General features: G+C 36.6%; 1 protein-coding gene across 2 annotated transcripts in view; it reads right to left on the bottom strand.

The window, feature by feature from the left end:
- The window catches only part of LOC123516110 (AT-rich interactive domain-containing protein 1B-like), a 133,942-nt gene extending 115,586 nt beyond the window's left edge, over positions 1-18,356 (bottom strand). Inside the window, exon 1 of one of the 2 annotated variants that reach the window (XM_045275212.1) lies at positions 18,065-18,356. In XM_045275212.1, the coding sequence (XP_045131147.1) occupies positions 18,065-18,070 (6 nt within the window). In that variant the 5' untranslated portion in view covers positions 18,071-18,356. The remainder of the gene's footprint in view (positions 1-18,064) is intronic. The other variant, XM_045275215.1, reaches the window with a different exon arrangement.
- Positions 18,357-22,391: the final 4,035 nt, after the last annotated feature.

The following is a 22,391-nucleotide window of genomic DNA, read 5'->3' as shown; positions in this document are numbered from 1 at the left end:
GCAAGCCACTCAAGTCTTTAAATGCCCCAGTCACTTACTGAGGGCTTATGGTCAATTACAATATCACTTCAAAGTTGACGATATCATGGGCAAAAGAATATACTACTACTACTACTACTACTACTACTACTACTACTGATAGTAACAATACCAACAACGTCATCGTTAACAATAAACAACAGGAACAAACAATTTCCTATTGTTGTTGCTGTTGCTCCTCCACCTCCTCCTTGTTCTACTACTACTACTACTACTACTACTACTACTACTACTTTTTTTTCTGTGGTGGAGGGTAATTTACTTCCTTGCATCGTTTCTCATCAACGATGCCAAGTACTTCTAAATCTTTTTCCTTTCTACAGACTCTCACTGCCTCTCCCTCTCTGCAGCGTTACTACCCTGTAGGTTGAACTTCTAACACTTCTTTTGGTAAAGAATTCCACATAAATGCACCCCTTAAGTTAATATTACGGCTAAAATCTAAAATACCAAAGACGAAGGTTAAGTGGCATGCTACAAGACGACTCACAGGCCTGAATTTACTCTCGATTTCTAACTCTCCCTTCTTCATTTACCTATAAATAGTTTTTTTCTCTGCACAAACTCAATCACACAACAGTCAACTGGAAGTACGATATCACAATCAGTCAACCGCAGGAATCCCCTTCAAGACGGTGTAGTAAAACTGAGGTGAGGTCGATGCCAAGACGCTGGCAAGCCTACGGACAGAGAGGAGGAGGAGGAAGAGGAGGAGGATGGGGGAAGCGGGGGTTACTAGGAACAAGTGTGGTAGTATAATGATTTGGTGGAATATCGTGGATGGGGGAATAATGAATAACAGTATTCTTTTTAATAGGATGGTGCTGTGGATAACTTCATAATACGTGGGTAATTTTATGCTAAAATTGTCGAGTTATTTATCTTACAGGCGAGTTCACACGTGCCAATTTGCGACTGGAATTGCAAGTTGCTAGAAGTATCGACTGAGCCCTTCTAGTCGAAAAACGTCACACAGCGACTGGAAAGTATCGAGTAGTTGGCGCCTTGGCGGGAAGTGAATGTCAACAACCAAGCTATCCGCTAAGATGTCTTCCTACAATCATGATGTTAAAGCCTTTTTTTTTCTTTTATGAGGTCTATATCGCCTGTAGGTTTACTTGAAGAGTATGTATAGGAAGCGCTGTTCAACTTCCACCCATTAGTGGCGCAGGCAATTTTATTTTTAGTGGTACCCATATGAGGGCACATATCACCATCCAAGCGCATCTTTGCTGTAACCACTTAAAACCAATGGGTATCATGGTGACATTCATGGTGACATTTGGGTAACTTTAAACCATTCGACAAGTGGCAAAGTATCAAGGCGGTTCGTAGTGGGATTCGAACTTACCCGTGGAAGTCTGCCCGATTCCGCGTTCACCACCTTATTCACTAGGGGTTGAGTTTGAGTTGAGTTATAGGTCGGGAGAGATGCCTTTGTATCGGCTCTCCCTGACGTATTTTTCTGGCTGTCGGGTTCTTTTCTTCTTTCACTTATTGGTTTCTGTTATCGTCTTCTATTTCCTTGATCTTCTTTTGTCTTACATTCCAAAATTTTTGCAGAGTTGTTTTTATTTCTTGTATGTCTGTATTATTAAAAAGCAGATCCCCTATTATTTTTTTCAGTATTTTCCTAGTATGGCTGCTGTAATGTTTTATTTTTCTGTCTTTCTGTGGCATAGGCAGGGCACTAGAGAAGGAAGTGGGCTAAATTTTCGTTGTCACCACTACACAGCCAACAGTCTGTGCTTTCATTTGAAAATCTTTTCCTATCATTTAATTTTAGGGTGTTTGTTCTACATTTAAATAGGATATCTGATGCTATGTCATTAGTGTATACCTCATCTTGCCCTCCAATCTCCTTCCTGTGTTCTTTGTACAGAGTTACACTAGTTTTATCATTTAATGATTCTCGCCATGCCTGTGTGTCCCTAGTTTTCATTATGCTTGATATACTTTCCTTTGTTTCATTTTGTATGCTTCCTTTCAGTAGTCTTAATTCTCTCAGATCTTTTAGCTCCTGTGCTACTCTTTTTATCCATCTCCCTTGCCTACTCTCCACCAACTCCTCTGCTACCCTTCTCACCAAGTCTTTTCCTTCCACCAGTAGGTATCTTAGATATTTTAGCTGCCCTTCCCTCACTCTTGAACTCACACTAGATGCTCCAACTTTCCCCTCAGGGTTGCTATAGGTGTATAGCTTGGTGCTCCTAAAATTTGCCGGAAAACCCCATTTTCTATCCTCTGCAGCTTACTAATTTCCATTTCATTAAAGTCTATAATGCTACTTCCATATAAAATGGAGGGAAGTGCCACACTCTTCCAAAAAGTTTTTCCAATGAGTAGTTTTGAGCAACTTCTCGCTATTACGCTCCTCGTCATATTGGCCAGCTTTCTCGCCTTTGTTAACATTTCCTCCTTCTGCACTTTGAAGCAATTAATGCTGTCATTTATAGTGATTCCTAAATATCTAAATCTATCTTTTACTTCTATATTTTCAATATTTTCTGGTCTTACCTTCATGTTAAATATTATTATTCTACTTTTCTTTGTTTATTTCTAACACAAATTTTTTCCCTATCTCCTCCATTTTCTTTATTACGTGTTTGGTATCCTCCACACTGCTGGTTAACAACATTCCATCGTCAGCGAAGAAAAGCGATGTTATATTAAATTCCTCGTCCCTGTAGCCTTTGTTTAAATCTTCTATTTGTTGCATTATTTTAAAAGTAATCAGTTTGAAAAGAGTGGTAGACACTGTGCATCCCTGCCTTATTCCGCTTGTCACGTCTATTTCCAGCTTTTCTTCCTCTCCCAGGTCAATTTTGGTCTTATCATTGTTATATACGTTGGCTATTAAATTAATACATTTTGGGTTTATTTTAGTTTCCATCAGGACTTCTATTAATTTCTCCCTCTTTATGCTATCATATGCTTTGGCAAAATCAATTGATGTTACAATCGTCTTTTTCATCTTGAAAGATTTTTGTATGCAGTATTTTAGAACAAAAAATGGCGTACCGGAAGGGTCCACAGAAAAGAAAATGCCTATGGATACGTCTCTAAGTACAAGGAAAGAAAGGAGTGTCTATCACACACTAATCTGAAGAGGACTGTGTACAATTGGGAATAAATTAAATCCTGACAAGTCTCCAAATTTCACCTCCAACAACACCCTGCATTGCAGTTTTTGTAGTGGCAGCTATTTCGACGAATTGCGTTTTTTTCGTTTTTACTATATAATTCATTTATGTGGTTCCAATTTTTTTTTTTCAAAACCTACTCCATGACTTCACAGCGTAAATAAAGTTGCAAATCGAGTCTTTTTTTTTTTTTTTTAGTCGCTAGGCACTGATATTCAGTAAGAAGCTCTACCGACTTGCAATTTCATTCGCAAATCTACATGTCTTTCTCAGCGTATTTATTTCTTTATTCTTCGTGCGCGCGTATAAAAAAAAAAAAAAAAAAAAAAAAAAGAGGAATGTGTAAGGTCACTTCATTGATCTGCTAATTCGTCGTAGCTAGTAGTACATAAGTAATATTTCACTAATGACGTATAACTTCTCACAAAATTGAATGCCTGTGTGTGACGTGGCGGAAAAAATAAAGTAGTGAGGAGAGGATAGCCTAATGAAAAACCGATGGAGGAGAAATGGGAAAGGAAGGATGCCATGAGGATGATGATGGTGGTGGTAGATGGTGACAGAAGTTGGCGTGGGGGTTGTGAATAGTTGTTGTAACAGTTAAATAGGTGTGGAAGTCTCTCTCTCTCTCTCTCTCTCTCTCTCTCCGTAGTGTAGTGATTATAAGATGACATTGATGGGAGTGTTTTTGTCGCAGTTGTGGGGGTAGTGGTGGTGATGGTGGTGCTATCTCCCACTTTTTACTCCATTTTCAGATCTTATTTAGGTCTTCCTGCAGTATTCCACAATCCTCTTTTTGCTTTATAACTCTGCACAGTTTCGCATCGTCCGCAAACAGATTTATGTAGCTGTTCACTCCCTCTGGCATGTCAAGAGAGAGAGAGAGAGAGAGAGAGAGAGAGAGAGAGAGAGAGAGAGAGAGAGAGAGAGAGAGAGAGTGTGTGTGTGTGTGTGTGTGTGTGTGTGTGTGTGTGTGTGTGTGTGTGTGTGTGTGTGTGTGTGTGTGTGTGTGTGTGTGTGTGTGTGTATTTACCTAGTTGTAGTTTTACAGACCCTGGGCTTTACGCTTGTGTGGCCCGTCTCCATATCTACACTTATCCAATTTTTCTTTAAAACTATGCACACTCGTTGCTGACACCACTTCTTCCCTCAAACTGTTCCAAGTCTCAACACATCTTTGCGGGAAACTATATTTTTTTAACATCTCTCAGACATCTTCCCTTCCTCAGTTTTTTACTATGCAATCTTATGCTTTGAATGTCATATTCTTCTCTCAGGATCAGTTTCTCATTACCCACTTGATCCATTCCGTTAATCAATTTATCAACTTGTATCAGATCCCCTCTTTCCCTTTTCTGTTCCAGGGTTGGTAGATCAATAGCCTTTAGTCTCTCCTCATATGTCATCCCTTCAAATTCTGGAACCATTCTTGTAGCTATCTTTTGTAGTCTCTCCAACGTCCTTATGTGTTTCTTTTTATGGGGTGTCCACACAAATCCTGCATATTCCAATCTGGGTCTTATTATAGTACTTATCAATTTCTTCATCATTTCTTTCTCCATGTAGTGAAATGCTAATCCAATATTCCTTAGCAATTTATATATCTCTGAAAATTCTATCAATATGGCTTACCGGTTGATTGTTTTCTATCATCGTCACTCCCAAGTCCTTTTCCTTTATTACTTTCTCCAGTTCTACTCCATCTCCCATCTTATAGATTCCCACTGGTCATCTTTCACTCTTTCCCATTTCCATGACATGGCTTTTGTCCACATTGAATTTCATCTCCCACTCTTTACTTCATTTCCAGATCTTATTTAGGCCTTCCTGCAGTATTTCACAATCCTCTTTTTGCTTTATAATTCTGCAGTTTAACATCATCCACAAACAGATTTATGTAGCTGTTCACTTCCTCTGGCATGTCGTTTATATATGTGAGAAAAAGTATTGGCACCAATACTGACCCTTGTGGCACTCCACTTTCTACTGCTCACCACTAGGACTTCATATCCTTGTAACTATCGTCCTTATTTCTCTCCCCCTCAAATAATTTTCCATCCATCTCAATGTGCTTCCTTTTAAGCCACCCTTCTCTAACTTCCATTGTAATCTTGCATGTGGCACTTTATCAAACGCCTTTTTCAAAATCCAAATATATACAGTCAACCCATCTCTCTCTCTCTTGTACTCTATCAACTATTCTAGAGTAGTTACTCAGTAAATTTGTTACACACGACCAACCTTTTCTAAAACCAAATTGGCGATTTGATAATAATTTGTCTTCAAGGAACTTGATCCATTGTTTCTTTATTATTATTTCACACATCCTGCATATTACACTAGTTAGTGATACCAATCTGTAATTTAAAGCTTATTCCTTCCTTCCGCTCTTTTATATGGGAACCACCTCAGCTCTTTTCCATTCTACTGGTACTGTTCCATTTTCTATTGAGTATTTTGATGTTGTATATAGGACTTACTAGTTCTTCCCTACATTCTTTTAATATTCTGCCTGAGACTTCATCCGGTCCCATTGCCATCTCTTCAATTAATTCTGTTATCAACTCTTTTATATCAAGCTTGGTTACTTTAATCTCTTTCATATAGATGGTCTCTCTATTACCCTGTGGTCTTTCAAATTTGGATTCCTTAGTAAAGACCTGAAATTTACTATTTAACAGTTCTGCCATACTTTTTGGGTCTTCCACCATTCCGTTCTCTCCTTTTAACCTTTCTATTGTTTCTTTTTGCCTTATTTTTCCATTTATGAATCTGTGTGTGTGTGTGTGCGTGTGTGTGTAATTCACCATGGTCGTCTGCTGGTCACCCAGCCAGTCTTTCCCATTACAAAGCGAGCTCAGAGCTCATAGACCAATCTTCGGGTAGGACTGAGACCACAACACACTCCACACACCCGGAAAGTGAGGCCACAACCCCTCGAGTTACATCCCATACCTATTTACTGCTAGGTGAACAGGGGCTACACATTAAGAGGCTTGCCCATTTGCCTCGCCGCCTCTGGGACTCAAACCCGGACCCTCTCGAGTGTGAGTCGAGCATGCTAACCACTACACTACACGGTGTGTGTGTGTGTGTGTGTGTGTGTGTGTGTGTGTGTGTGTGTGTGTGTGTGTGTGTGTGTGTGTGTGGACATTACAAGGGAAATATAAAATATTCATACAGAAACATAAGGAAGGAGTAAAGAAATATGTACCTATTTTATAGAGCAAAGAAGAGTATACAAGCCTGGTACAATGGCAGATGAACAGAAGCTAAGAGGGAAAAGGATAAACCTTGAAAGAAACTAAAAAGAAAAGCAAAGAAATGAAAACAACAGACAGCAGTATAAGGATGCGAGAAATAAATGTAGCTATTAGAATAAGGAGAGAGAAAAACTAAACTTTGAGAAAGATGTGGTGCGGTAAAGCAAAGATGAACCCAAGCATTTCTACAAGCAAGAAGAATCAGAAAACAATAGAAAAAAAATTGCTGAAGGAGGGAAGACATACCAAACAGCAAAGGAAATGAGTGAAATAATGAATGATAGTTTCAAAACTGTTTTCACTGAAGAAGAGGATTTTACAGAACTAAATTAACAAGGCTTACAGGAAATCATAATGCACAATCAAGAAATTGGAAGGCAACTAGAAAATTTGGATGTCAGAAAAGCGATGAAACTGGATGGTGTGTCAAGTGGGCACTAAAGGAATGTAAAGATCATTTGGGAAATGGTTTCAAGCTCATTAAAGGACTGGAGATTACCACTGGAATGGAAGAGACCTAACATAATCACAATATTCAAAGGAGGAAAGTTAACTGAGCCATTAAATTACAGACTGGTGTCACTTACAAGTGTTGTGGGGAAGATATTTGAAATCGTTTTCAAAGGAAATGGGTTAAATATCTGGAAGAAAAACAAGTTATATCGAACAAACAATTTGGGTTCAGGACATTGAGATCATGTATGTCAAATATAATAAGCTTCTACTCAAGAGTAGTAGAAGGAGTGGAAAGCAGAGATGGATGAGTGGACACAGTGTACCTAGATATAGAAAAGGCTTCTGATAAAGTCCCTCATAGCAGACTACTTTGGAAGATGGAGAACATAGGACTGGGAGGAATGATATTAGATCGGATAAGGGATTATTTGAAGGACAGAGAGATGGGAACTGTGATCAGAGATACAAACTCATCCTGGAGTAAAGTAACAAGTGGAGTGCCGCAAGGTTCAGTGTTTGCTCCATCATGTTCCAGGTATGTACTGTATATGTAAACGACATACAGTATGGAGTGACCAGTTATAGTAATTTGTTTGCTGATAATGCAAAATTGCTAAGAGTAATCATGACCCGAGAAGACTGTTTGCTGCTGAAGAAAGATATAGACAAAATTTATGAGTGGAATAAGAAGTGGAAGTTAGAATTCAATGCCAAGAAATGTCACATAATAGCATTAGGAAAGAGTAAGAGAATAGAAGTATGGAATTATTTGATGCCCAGAAGAAAAACAAATAATGAAGACTAAAGAGGAAAAAGATCTGGGAGTGGTTATACAAGAAACTCTGAACCCAACAATACATAAATAAGATATTTGAAACAACATATTGAATGTTTATTATTATTAGGGTGGCATTTCAGTACTCAGACAAGGATATAATGAAATTTTTTTTTTAATAAGTATGATACGTCCAAAGTTGGAATATGCAACAGTGGTGTGGTCGTCGGATATAAAAGATTAGAACGGATTCAGAGGACAGTTACAAAGATATTACCGGAACTAAAGGACCTAACATATGAAGAAAGGCTGAAGGAAATGGGACTGCCAGCCTTAAAGAGGAGACCTAATAACATTGTATAAAATAGTTAATGGCATTGAAAAGATAAGACAAGAAAGAGCTGGTGCTGGTGACAGAAGAAGCTTGAAGGACAAGAGAACATGCAAAGAAGATTAAGAAGAGGCAGTGTGTGAAGGATATTGGAAAATACAGTTTTCCACAAAGAATGGTGGAAAACTGAAATGCATTGAATTATGAAGTTGTTACAGCACATAATGTGCATAGCTTTAAAGAAAAAATAGATGAATGGAGATATAGAGACAGGACACTATGAGCTCCCCTGGAATCCTGCATAATAGGTAAATACAACTAGGTAAATATGTATTTACCTATTTGTGTATTACAGGGCCTGAGCTAAGCTCTCTGTGTCCTGCCTCCTTGGCCACTCCTGTCATATCTCTTTTTCATCTGATTGACACACACTGCATCAATGACATCACTGCTCAGTTTATTCCACTTATCAATACTACGATGCGGGAAACTGTACTTTCTCACATCATTTAGACAGATGTCTTTTATTAGTTTTTTTCCATGTCCTCGGAGATGATTACTTGTGGTCACCTTTATCAACTCTCTGTCCAATATGTCAATCTTGTTTACCAATTTATACATAGTTATCATGTCTCCCCTTATTCTTCTCTCTTCTAATGTGGTCAGCCCCAGTTCCCTCAGCCTTTCCTCATAGTCTAACTCCCTGAGTCCTGGTACCATCCTTGTTGCCAGCCTCTGTACCCTTTCCACCTTCTTCACATTTTTCTTCATATGCAGTGATCAGACGCAAGCTGCATATTCTAACTGGGGTCTTATTAAAGTGCATAGTATCTTCTTCATCATTCCTTCATCTAGGTAGTGGAATGCAAGACCAATATTTTGAAGCATGTTATATGTTTTCCCAAATATCTTGTTAATGTGTTTCTCCGGTGACAAAGTGTTTTGCACAGTTACTCCTAGGTCTTTCTCCTCATTGGTCTCTTCAATTTTCTCATCACCCAGCCTGTAATCCCTGTTTGGTCTGTATCTACTTCTTCCCATTTTCATAACATGGCTCTTGTTTATATTAAATTCCATCTGCCACTCTTTACTCCATTCATATATTTTATCAAGATCTTCCAGTAACTTGTTACAATCTTCCACATTCTTTACTCTCCTCATAATTTTAGTATCGTCCATGAACATATTCATGTAACTGTCAATTCCTACTGGCATATCATTAACATAAATCAAAAACATGATGGGACCAAGCACTGACCCTTGTGGAACTCCACTGGTTACCTTTTTCCACTCGGACTTCTTTCCTTTCACCACTGTTCGCATTTCTCTTCCCACTAAGTAATTTTCCATCCATTTTGCTAGTTTATCACTTACTCCTCCAATCTTATTTAGTTTCTACATCAGTCTATTGTGTGGCACTTTATCAAAGGCCTTTCTCAAGTCCAGGTAAATAGGATCCACCCATCCCTCTCTATGTTGTAGTATGTCAGTCACTCTTGAATAAAAACATAATAAATTGGATACGCACGATCTTCCTTTTCTGAAATCAAACTGCCTTTCACTCAGAATGTTTTCACTTTCTAGATACTCACTCCACTTTGCTTTAATTACTTCTTCACATACTTTGCACAATATACTAGTCAACGTGCATGTGTACGTGTGAGTGCGTGTATGGTTGTCAACCATATACCTCTGTCCTTTATTTTGAACAGTTGTTTATAATGATTGATGGTTGTATTATTTGTGGTAATTAATGGTCTTTGTATGTTAGCAGGGTGTCGTTAGCACTAGGTGTTTATATGGTGCCACGTAGACAGGTGTGCCATCAGTGACCCGAGGTTCAGAGGTGTGTGAGGGTAGGCTGGTTTGCAGAGTGTCCTGACCACCGGAGACGGCTTCAACCAGTCCAGCTGACCACACATTAACCCACCTGCCAACACATCCCAAGAGCGGCGGTGGAGGTTTTTGTTCCGACCCCAAGTGTTACTGTGTGCACAAAAAATCTAGTTTTGTGTGTACTTTCTGCCTCAAAACACATTGTATGTGAACAACATTAAAATAAGATGTAAACTAATTCTGGTACCAAAATATATCTCAAAACACAATCAAAATATTGAGTATTACAGATTTGACTGGTAAAAAAAAAAAGGACCAAAGAAGCTACTGGATCAGATACAATCAGGTTTTCTAAAAAGAACTTGTAATACAAAAGAAATTTCAAGAGCAAAGATAATTTTTCACACTTAACGGCTTTTAAAGGAGAGTAGTTGTGTAAGCATTAACACGATGCAAGTTTGAGTTTCAGAAAGCTATTAGGAAAGCTTCTTCCCATCAGCTATGACCCACTAAAGAGTAGAACTGTATCCTTGACAAAAAGTATACTGTGCAAAATACTGAAACATAAATAAATAAATAAATAAATATGTAAATGATGAGAGAAAATACAAAGGAACTTGTTTGAACACTTATAGAAAGAAATACCTTATCAGAAAGGAAAGATTAACAAATTTTGTATTTTATAATAGAATATAATTTTGCTTACAGGAAAGAAGACTTGCCACTGATAACAAGTACAAGTATACTCCTTAAACTTAACTCTTTCTTTTCGAACTTTTAATATTTTTTTATTCTTATTTATTTTTTTTTGAAAGATGGGGCTTAAAAATTTATTTTCTGTGCTATAATTTTTTTTTTTTTTTTTTATCAGAAGAAAGTACTACTATGATCACAAAGGTTTCCAGAGCATGTTGATAGGGAGGGTACCACAGCTATGTCAATATGGTAGAGGCATCACCAATGTGTGTGACAGAAACATGGGCATGAAATGCAGGCAAAAGATTTAAGATCTATGTAGTGGAAGCAAATGATTTGATATGGTCTTCTGATGTGAAATGAATGGATAAAGAATGTCATAAAAGAGAACATTGATGGTAAGTAATGCTAAGTAATGATGAAGGAATGCATTGTAGAAAAAAGGAGCACTAAATGAAAAGGAAACTATACAAAATACAGCTGAATACAATGAATGTGAATGAAACAACTGTGGAAAAGAATAAAAATAATAAATAATATAAATAAAAAACTATTAGTTATGAGGAAAAATTTTAATTGTAATACACTTAAAAAATAGTTGATTTTTGGTGAATAATTGTATGTATGTTATGAATCCACTATAATTACATATTTGGTGATGCATTAAACATTAGAATATTGAAATTATCAATTTACTTAGAGTGTTGCAGACTAATATGGTGATGTGTTGAAGCCACTTACAGTTGAGTGGCTTGTGTCCAGTAAAATGGACAAGTGAACAAATTACTTTTATCAAGCTGTATGCAAAAATACCCAAAAAGTCTGACCAACTTAACTGTCTATTCTCACTAATTGGTGTGCTATATTGGTAATGAAAGAAAAAAAATTACATGTTCTCTTTACATTATTTTACTCAATTTACACTCCTACATGGTGCCCTTGGCTATAAATGTGGGTAGTCAGTGTACAGATCACCTAGCTGCTAATTTTCCTACAGGTTGGTCTTTATAAATAGGTATCTGAGGAAATCTGGGAAAGGTAAGCTATAGGATCCCACCTGTCATAGTGGTTTTGTATCCTGGGGTATGGGATATCATCACACACAAACTCTAGATGTGAATGTCATTCCCAAACAAGTTTATAGAATATGCCCCTGTCTTTATCCTTAAACCATTTTGCTTTTTTTTTTTTTTTTTTTTTTTTCAAAATTCCAAAGCAGCTCTTCTTTCCTGCCTAAAATTACCCATTCATGTGGCTTTATGACAGTATTTGATTGCATGAACAAGTGCCACATTAGACCACTCAAGAAGCCAACCTGAAGTCATCCCGAAAATATGTATCTTATAAACCACAACTGGTCTTTAATATTATTATCCAAATCATGGTTATTCAGGTAGCATTCAATTATAAAATACGTACAGCCTATCCTTCCCAAGATTTCAAAAGGTAACTACTGTCATCATATGCCATTCCTTGACTTTGACTTTAGGATGAGATTTATCACACACAGGTCTATGGGAAATAAAATACTTAGGTCTCAAATATCAATACTACTTTATGATAGATATGTTCAGTATTTCATGGATGTCTTCATAATGAAGTGATCAATCTTGTACGGTGAAATAGTTACAGCAGATAAAGAATTCAATCTATTACATAATGAGAGAAAGTAAAATTAAAGTTTGTTATTGACCTCTCTTTTCATTATGAAAGTTAAAGGACGTTTGTTAATCTGACACTACTTTAACACCATCGATGTATATCATATGTACGTATACCTACCTTAAACAATTTCCCAAACAAAAATTTTTAGGCATCTTTTAATCATCTCTACTAGCCTATAAAAGAAGCCCGGCCTGGCCCTTTATTTAGCATGGAGCTCTAAATCATAATAAAATTTAACTCAGACTGATTGTAAGTTCTGAGGATTTTATGTAATAATTCAGATCTTAGTTTCAAACTGATGATACTAATTTAAACATCAATATGATTTTGTAGATATGAGTCTTGCTGATGCATTCAGTGAGGTTTCTACAGGAAGATCCATTGCTAATATAAAATCTACTGATCTAGTACCTACATAATTAAGGAAAATTTCAATATATGTACACCTTACAGTAATCATATTTGGTATTAGCATCCACACCTTCCATTAAAAAACATTATAAATTAGCCCTGTCGTTTGAGAGGTAAAGGTGATGATATATATATTACTGATACTGTTTGCCTTCCAACTTTCTGCTGACATACTGTAATCTTACACTACATATGATTATTTATATTTGTATTTTATGCTAAATGATGAGTATATCTGTCAGCTTCAGGATACAAAAATTTTCTTTGATTCTACATAAGTTTCTCAAACCCAGCCTTGTAAGGGTATCAGTTTATGCCCCGGCAATAATAGAGAAATTTTGAGTGAAAGGAAAGCTCTGCTTGATCTATCTAGTCCTTTACATCTGATCAGGTGACCATACTAAATAAAAAAACTAAATTCTTAACTAAACTGTCACTTTCATTATAAGCAGTATTAACTAACTTTGCTGAGGTTTTACTAATTCTTAAGGCTTAGCTATCACCTACTTTTAACAATTATAAAAGTTCAAATATTAGCCTGATGCTCATTAACTTTATTCAGCAAGTTAATTTTTGGTGGTAAAATAAAGGATGAAAATAACAGAAGTGAATTTCTCAGGCAGTCATTTCATTAGGTTCTAACTGTCTTAAATTTGCTATTTGATTATATCTGATTATTGATCAAGACTGTACCAACACTATAGGGACTATACAACATACCTTCATACACTCTACTCTAGACACTGCCATCTGGATAAAAGATGTTATAAATAAAAAAGTATTTGGTGCTACTGCAAGTGTAATATTAATGTTGAGATAGGATTATGTTTTGCATGTGGTGAGCCTGCCTAAGCATGCATGTGTTTTACTCTATTAAATGGACATGGACATAGATGCAGACATATGCAATACCCCTATGCCCATGTCCATTTAATGCATGCTTAATTAAATTCACCACATGCAAAATGTAATTCCATCTCAACATTAATACTGTCCTTAGAATAACACCAAATATATTAGATTTAGAATATTTCTGTAAATTTCAATATATATCTGTTCAAAATGCATATGAAAATATATGGTGCTCTATAATATACTACATTAAAGAGGACAACTCTCAAAACAAGGTCTTATAGAAACAAATTGCTAAACTGAAAATTAAGTAATTTATTACTGCATCCTACACAACACTTGTTCATGAAAAACTTAATCAATACACTAAAAATTAGTGAGACTTTGTGGTTGACCTGACCCATTTCTGTTCAGACTGTATTGAAATATTGAAATATTTATGTATGAATATCAAGCATAAAAGTGTCTTCATAGTAGTTTATTCATTCTTGATATTTAATATCAGCAACGAAGTCATCAATGATAACCAGATTACCTACTTCAGGCTTACAAGAAAATAAAAGCCTTTTTTTTTACTTCAATTTTGCCATCCATAAATTAACTAAGGATAAAAAGCCAGCCTCAATTGAAAATCTTATTAATATGGTAAGCTTCAAGATGATTCTTGCATTTTTTTTTTTTTTTTTTTTTTTTTACAGGTACATATTCTTAGTGAACATTTACCTTTCGGGACCTCCATCTTGAGTGGGTCTTTTCCTTGACCAATGACAGTGGGATTCTTATATAATTTTTTTTTTTTTTTATGTTGGCCAGAATTATTCTTCCATAAAAAGAAACACAATAATAATAAAATAAATCAATAAATAAAATACAAAATCTAATTTGTAAATCATTGTCAGATGATTTTCCAATAATGCAGACACTTTTTCAGCCCCTCTATTATGACCGCTGGATAAAGTTTCTTGTAGAGCTTCAATCCTAGTGCAGTTTAGCCTATAGATACTTCCTGTCATGTTTTAATAATTAAATATGAACTTTGGCAATTGCCAATTGGTACTCTTTCCTTTATATAATAGTACAATACAACACTTCACTACAGAATCACATCAATAGATAAGTACGCAGCACCACTGGAATTTTAATTTAGCTCTTCTACAAGGCTTTTGCAAGTTAATGTGATTTATATAGAGCTTTGGCATGTAATAGATGATAAATTCTTCACACTGTGACTGATCCCACATGTGAAGTGCAGCAGATATTCCATGATGTCTGTGGGGATGACTGAGACTAATTGATGCTCTTGTTTTTGTTATTGCAAAAGATATTACCACAATACAGTACCTACATTTTAGTAACTGGTACAGTAGTTACTTATTGTTAGCCTTGCTTTGTGAAGCTTATTCCTGTACACAGGCCCGTCCTTTCCTAAGATTTAGTATAGTGATTATAGATGACTGATGAACAAAAATTATTTATTTTCATTATCTCTTTTATCATATCTGCTGTCCTGCTAAGTAACTTTCTATCAGACGAGATAATAAGATAACTAAAAATTCCTAAATCAATCAGTATCCAAGTTCTCCAATTCATGAGGGCCCACTGTAGGTGAACTCAGAACCAAGACAAATTAATTTATTAACATTACGACTTGATAGGCTTAATCTATATGAGTATGAGGACATAATGGTGTGAAAAATGACTGGTTGGTGTGGTTTAGAAAATGCTATTAACTAGGTAACAAAGATCCGTTTGTGATGATTCTCCAAGGCTGAGTTCTTTACAACTGGTGGATCTTGAAATACATTAGGTTATCCAGGGAAATTCTGATCTGAATTTGCATCAGTGACGCATCTCCCAAAGACCATAACAAATATATATTTTTTTATCATTATTCATACCTTGCGCTATATTTTCAATATCTCAGCAGCTATGAGAGGCAAATCATGTTTGTCTCAAGTTTTCCGTGGTTTAATGGGGGGGAGCGTGCCTTTGACAGGGCCAACAAAGATGTTATTATGGAGGAACTCATTCTCAAAGGTGTCAAAGGTAGATTATTAGGATGGATCAGGAATTATCTGTACAATAGAACAGCACAGGTTTGGTTTCAAGGTGCAGTCTCCTCTGAGGAAGTTTTTGAGCTTGGAACACCACAGGGTGGAGTCCTTAGTCCAATGCTTTTCAATGTTTTAATGGACAAAATTGCGTGCTGTTCCTTTCCACAGGGCACCCAGGTCCTCATCTATGCTGATGACATACTCCTCCAATGCCCCACACCCAGGATCCTCCAGGTTGCTTTGTCACAACTGGCAGTGTTGTGTGTCCAAATGGGACTAGTGATTAATGAATGTAAAACAAAATTTCAAGCTAAAGGGAAGGTCTCGGCTGCCCACTGTAAATAACATCCCCATCCCTAGAGTTCATATACACAAGTACCTGGGTGTTCAGATGAGTTTTAGGAAGTCTCTTCAAGCTGTCCACTATGTTCGAGACCTCTGTCTGCCACGGCTAGCACCACTTGGCTGCTAGCCAACAGGGGCCTGGGGGCGGGCATTCCAGTCCTAAGAATGTTCTATATATCTGTCATACAGTCCCTTATTGATTATGCCACCCCTGTTTTAATACAGTTTAGTGCCACTCAACTCCATCCCCTGGAGCTTGTACAGAATGAAGCCATGCAGATAATCTTGGGATGCCCCAGGACTGCACGGATTGAAGTCCTCAGAGCTGAACTGCACCTGCCGAGTGTTATGTGTAGGGTACAGGAAATTACTTGTTGCACAATTAGTCGGATGCTATGCACGGGCTCTGACTCTCTAAAGGAATCACTGACCCCCCTGTATCATGATCCTCGCACTCCTACAACACCATACCTCAGGAAGATCTTGGGAGTACTGACAAGTGTAGGTGTAGTCAGGGCTTGTATTAATGTTATTATGTCACCGCTGCAACCCGCCTGGAACCCTCACTGTGTCAGTGTTGATATTCACTCACTTCATCAGCCCAAGAGGGACTGGCTCCCTCATGTGCTGCAAGACATGTTCATGACTAAATTGTCCAAGTACCCACACATTGAGGCTATTCATGTTTATTGTGATGGGTCAGTTAATGGCAGCAGGTCTGGATGTGGGCTGTTCATCCGTGACTACATCTCTGCCAGTCTCTACACTGACACTGAGGTTTCCAGGCGGCTCCCTGCACCCATGTCTTCCACTAGAGCAGAACTGTATGCTGTTCTGGAGGTGCTCCACATTGTGGCACCTCTCCATAAGAATGTATATTTCTTTATTGACAGTCAGGCTGCATTGTACGCCCTTCAATCCACCTCCCCCATGGACTGTGATCTAGTTAATAAGTCTTGATCTCATCCATGCCCTTGAAGGTGCTGGTGCCACGGTCCATTTCATCTGGATACCCTCTCATGTGGGTATCCCGCTAAATGAAAAAGCAGACCACCTTGATCAGTGTGCCCTACAAGATGACACAGTGAACCCTGGCACTGAGCACACACTGGGTTATGTTAAGAGTAGCATTAAGGACTTTGTACAAAGTAGCATTAGTGATCAGTTGGAGCTTTGTTGCCACAGGGGCAGTAGCACTAGTCTTCACTATGCACGTGCATCACATGACAGGGTGGCAAAGAGGCTCAGATTAGGCTACAAATACTTTTGGGAAGTCAGTGCTTCTCCTGGTGTGTGCTGCGTGCTGCACCAAGGGGACACATTCTGCGTCACTATATCATGGAATGTCCTCTCATTGCTAAATTTAGGCCACAAGGTCAGCATGACTTCTACATCCTCATTGACCATCTCCTAAACTCTGCCACCCTCAAGGAAATACTCAGGGAATATCCTCAGTTTGCTCCCAGACTGTAGGATGTCTTAGGCAATAAGGTGTGCAATACGTGTATTTATTTATTGAAATACTTGTATTCTTGCTGTGTATACTGTCCAGAGTTATTTTTGTGATACTTTAACCTTAAGTCCTTGCCCAGGGGGTGGGTGGCAAGGCCCATCCTCCTCCTTTGTTGTAATTATTTATTAATTCAACAATAAATGTATCAATCAATCAATCAATTCTTTGCTATACAATATTTGATTTTATGCTGCCTAGAAACAACTGAATGAAACTGACAACAAATTCCAACGCAAAGGATAACTGGATCGGAGAGACGGCATGACATGGTCAAAAGATTAAATATATTTGGCAATTATAAAATATCCTCCACTTTCATTGTCACGGCAGCGCGCCTCATCACCACCCTATGATAGGTCAGGAGCTCATTTAATTTCCTCATTCTTGAACTTCAATGAGAGAGAGATCAAGATAAATGCAATTGTGGATATTTTACACTTGTAGATTTACTGATGAGTGATTACATAATGCATTCATAACTTGCAGTAGTCTAGCGAAATGATAACCTTCCTCTAAAACCATTGTTGATGGGAGAGCAGCGACGATTCAATGACGGTACCTACATCTTTCAACCATAATTTGCAAAATACAGTACACCGGGCAGTGTTCATTACTTCTTGTATTGAAGCTAAGGCGACGTGGCGACAGAACAAGCCCGTGTATTAAATAAATATATTGTACTTACGCTCATACGGGTAGTGAAGTGATGGATATGTTAATCGTTGAGCTACAGTAACATGGAGGCAGGAAGACTAGTCTTGTTCCACAGTGCACCGAGCCATTGTGTCCCCAAGGGGTATGTATTCAAATTCTTTTATATGCACATGCAATGGAAGCACAAAATAAGGCGACAACTTCAGTTGGTTGATGTACGAGTCAGACTGGCAGTGGGAGAGTTGATAAAGTGTAGCGAGACTAGAACGAAGCATATGGAACTAAAATAGGAGGCTACGGACGATGGCTATGAACCAAATGAAGCATGCATTGAGCAAAAATCTAAGTAGTAAATGCTCCAATATCTTTCACAGCAAATAGTATAAGAATGATAATAACGTTTGAATTTAATTAACTTATTTGGTTATAACAACGTTTCAAATTAATGAACTTATTTGATCAAATTCTATTGTACAAAACACAGGCTGAGAGTCGAGGCGAGCGCGCGGGACGCTTTCTCGGGGACAGTCAGTGCCCAAACATAACTCAATCCAAGTTCGTGTAAATACGTATTCCAGCATTTTCCTTATCTCATTTCACTAGAATTATTTATTCATTTATCTATCACACACAATGCCGACAACACTATTTAGGATGGAAGGAATGTTTGTCATTTGTGAGAAGAAAGGAAAATAACAAGGGAGCATAAGGGCCAGCAAAGGTCACAGCATGCAACATATATCCATCCTTATCTATGATCGCTCGTCATTCCTATCCACAATATATTCGCACAATGTTTTAAAAGGCCATATTGGCTCTGCAAACAATCAATCTATTTCGGTTATTATATGTCCCACTATTTGTGAACTACTTTTTTTTTCTTTAAGTTTTCAATGATATTGAACGTGAACCCACACACTTATTCTATTTTGATAATCAATTTAAAAGTTTATTTATTGCAATGGATATCACCCATTTCTTTAACATTTTCTAGGTAGTTATTTTCTGGGCAACTCCAACAATTCATGTAACGTGGTTTGCAATAATTTGGGCCCCAAATTCCGCTTACAATTCTAGTACCTACACAGCTTCTCTATATTATAATTTTATATTGTGGAAACTCCTGCATTCCTCCCCCCCTCCCAATGCATTTTTTTTTCCACCTCATTATAACTTCATTCCTAACTCCTGCATTTCCTCCCTTCATTTTATCTATTTATTTATTTATCTTTTCAAAGCTTCATCCTCTATAATTGTTATGCAGATTTAATTTACCATCTACTGCTGTGACTGGGAAAATTAAATATCTAAAACGTTCTGCTGGTGTCTATAGGCACTGTCATATTGCCATATATATATATATATATATATATATATATATATATATATATATATATATATATATATATATATATATATATATATATATATATATATATATATATATATATTTTTTTTTTTTTTTTTTTTTTTTTTTTATCCTCAACCTACCAAGGTTTTTGGGGGACCAAAGATTCATCCTACCATTAGATAGATTTACCAGCATTTCAGTGAGATGCCCAAGGGAGGCCTGCCTTTATATAATGTACTCATTTGTTTAATCTACTAACATCTGCTTATTATTACCACTCCTCTTAGTAAAGAGGTTGCACCAGGATTCAAGCTTGTTATATATATGTAACTTTGCTACTAATGTTATCATAGATCTTTGATACTCTAACTAACCATTCATGCTTGAAATGGAGCCTATAAGCATACATTCTCAATTACCTGTCTCTTAACCATACACTAATACAATTAAGAACTTTTCAGTTGATTATATTTAATCAAAACTTGTTGAAATTCCTTTGGTGGGCTGCCTTGCCAATACCATGTAAAAAAAATATAAAGTTTATGATATATAAATCATAATAAAACCCATTATCCTCATCTTTTGTAAAACTTCTTACAAAACCTTAAGAAGTTTGCAAGTCACAACTTGCTTTTACTAAATCCAAAAAGAATTGGAATGGAAGTTGGGAGATGAAGGGGGATGAAAAGTGAAAAGCTTAGTATAGAAACATTTCCACAACAGGGAACAATTTCTTTTCTTTGTGACTAGTTCCTTGACAATATTACTATAAACATTAGTGAAAGTAAATAAAGGTTAAGGAAATAGCTAAAGCAAATTAGCAGCAAGTATTTATTTATCAATTTACTTTCATGAATATTACTGCTTGTAAGTAGGCTCTCTATAGCATATAATATATATATTTATATGTATTTATATATTTTACACATATACATGTTGCACACATTAGTGAAGCACAATCAATAACATTATGCACCATAAATATGAATCGCAGCCTAGATAGCTTCAAGGTACAGCACACAGCTCACACCAAAAAAGGCTGCACATTATATTCTGGTTCACAATAGTTTCTTGGTGAGGTGTGATAGTGTTCTGTAGTCACCAACAGAGCTTAATTAATGGGTCTTAGTTACCTAGCTCAGTGGAATTATTTAATCACACTTTATATATTAAGCACAAATCTGACTTTTAAATTATAATGAACCAATAGATTTAATGACTATAGTATCCATATGCAAATGGTTAATTGCAGGAGCCCATGTCTACCTCTGTATTCTTAGTCAGTTCTGAAAACTATCAAGCTTTTCAAATTAAAATGGTATTTCTTTTTAATATGGGAATTAAATTTCATTGACTGACACACACTGACTTAAGGATAATGATACAAAATCAATATGAGTAAGAACATATGAAATTAAATAGCAAGATGATAAAAGGTTATGAAATCAGGATATGAACACAAAAATAGCCCACGTTAAGAATATGAAACATGAAAATGAAGATGAAATTAACATGATAAAAAAACAAAAAAATAAAAACAACAACAACAGGTAGGCATATGTTAAGGAAGAAATATGAAACTCATTTTACAAATGACAATTAAAGTATTACAGTACTAAAGCAGTCAAGTTGAAAACAGCAAAAAATGTAGTATGGTATCACTTCAGCACTTTTTGAGTCAGACCACTATGTTGCTTAGCCCAGCTAGAGTCAAGAGTTTGCTGGGGCCAACTGCATGGCAGCTGCTGAGGCAACCAGTGCCAAGGCCACTCTAGCATTGATGCCGAGATGTGCCTCCTTTCATGACTAGTTATGGGAAGAAATATTCTTGTTTCACCTTGTTATATGATGACATGAAATGTAATTACTTTTCAATTTTTCAATCACTGATATGCTACTTAACTCAATCTAAAAAACAATTTCCAAGTCACTGACCTAAGCAGATGTCTTGTTAATTAAGGCAGTTTACATGATAAAAATACTTAGTTTTTTTTTTTTTTTACGTTTCATATATATATAGATAATTTTTAGATCAACATTTCAGCAGAAGGGAACAAGTGATTCCTAGAAGTGATCTTATCCTTACTTTTAAGAGCAATTTGAATATTGTGATGGAGGCAACTGTGGTGTGATAGGTAGCACATATGCCCAGCAAATGAAAGGTCCCAGGTTTGAATCCTGGATGGTAACTACCTTTCCTGGTGAAGCCCTTACCATTCTAACATAATGCAGTGAGTAGTATCCTGTCAGCAATTCAAATTCAATGGACTGGCCTTCCTCGGGGGCAGGATGCCTTCGAGGGGATATGAGGGTTACCACCAGAATGGGACAATGGTGTAACAGATACCAAATCTGCCCAGCAAATGAAGGTCCTGAGTTGGAATACTAAATAGTGCCTGCCTTTTGTAGTGAACACCTTAAGGGAGTGGATGACAAACAACAGTGGAGACTATTTAGGGAACCATTTCCAATAAAGAAGTCAGGTAATTCTTACTAACAAAACTTAAATTTTGGCTTTGTAAACACTTTCTCTATAATGATTCTCAATGGCTGTTATATATAGTAGAAGAACATTATTGTAGCAGTCAGATTATAGGAAATAGTCTGAAGAATGCATGACAAGCTGTATACTTTTGTTAACAAAATTTTCTTATTGTTTGAATCTCAATATGTAGATATGGAGTTTTGTCTTACCTTATATCACTTACCTATAAACTTATGCATTGTTTTTAGAGTTTCATTGATAAACACCTTTGTCATGCGAAAAAAAAAAATCCAATTATTGAAGTAAATGAACATTAAGAAGTATTAGCGACAGTCTCATTTTGTAAATATATTAAGCTGATGTCATCTACTCTCAACTACATCCTTGAAAAGCTGTATTCCTTTTTTGATAATACTGTTCATCCCTACATGACAGGTGATATAGCTAGTGGTGTACAAATCAGTAAATTGTGATGGACATATTCATCAAAAGGATAAGGTACCAAATATATATATATATATA

Source organism: Portunus trituberculatus, chromosome 40 (genome assembly GCF_017591435.1).
Source record: "Portunus trituberculatus isolate SZX2019 chromosome 40, ASM1759143v1, whole genome shotgun sequence".
Lineage (NCBI taxonomy): Eukaryota > Metazoa > Arthropoda > Malacostraca > Decapoda > Portunidae > Portunus > Portunus trituberculatus.
The sequence above is the reverse complement of the archived record's forward strand: the minus strand, read 5'-3'. Positions and strand labels throughout refer to the sequence as shown.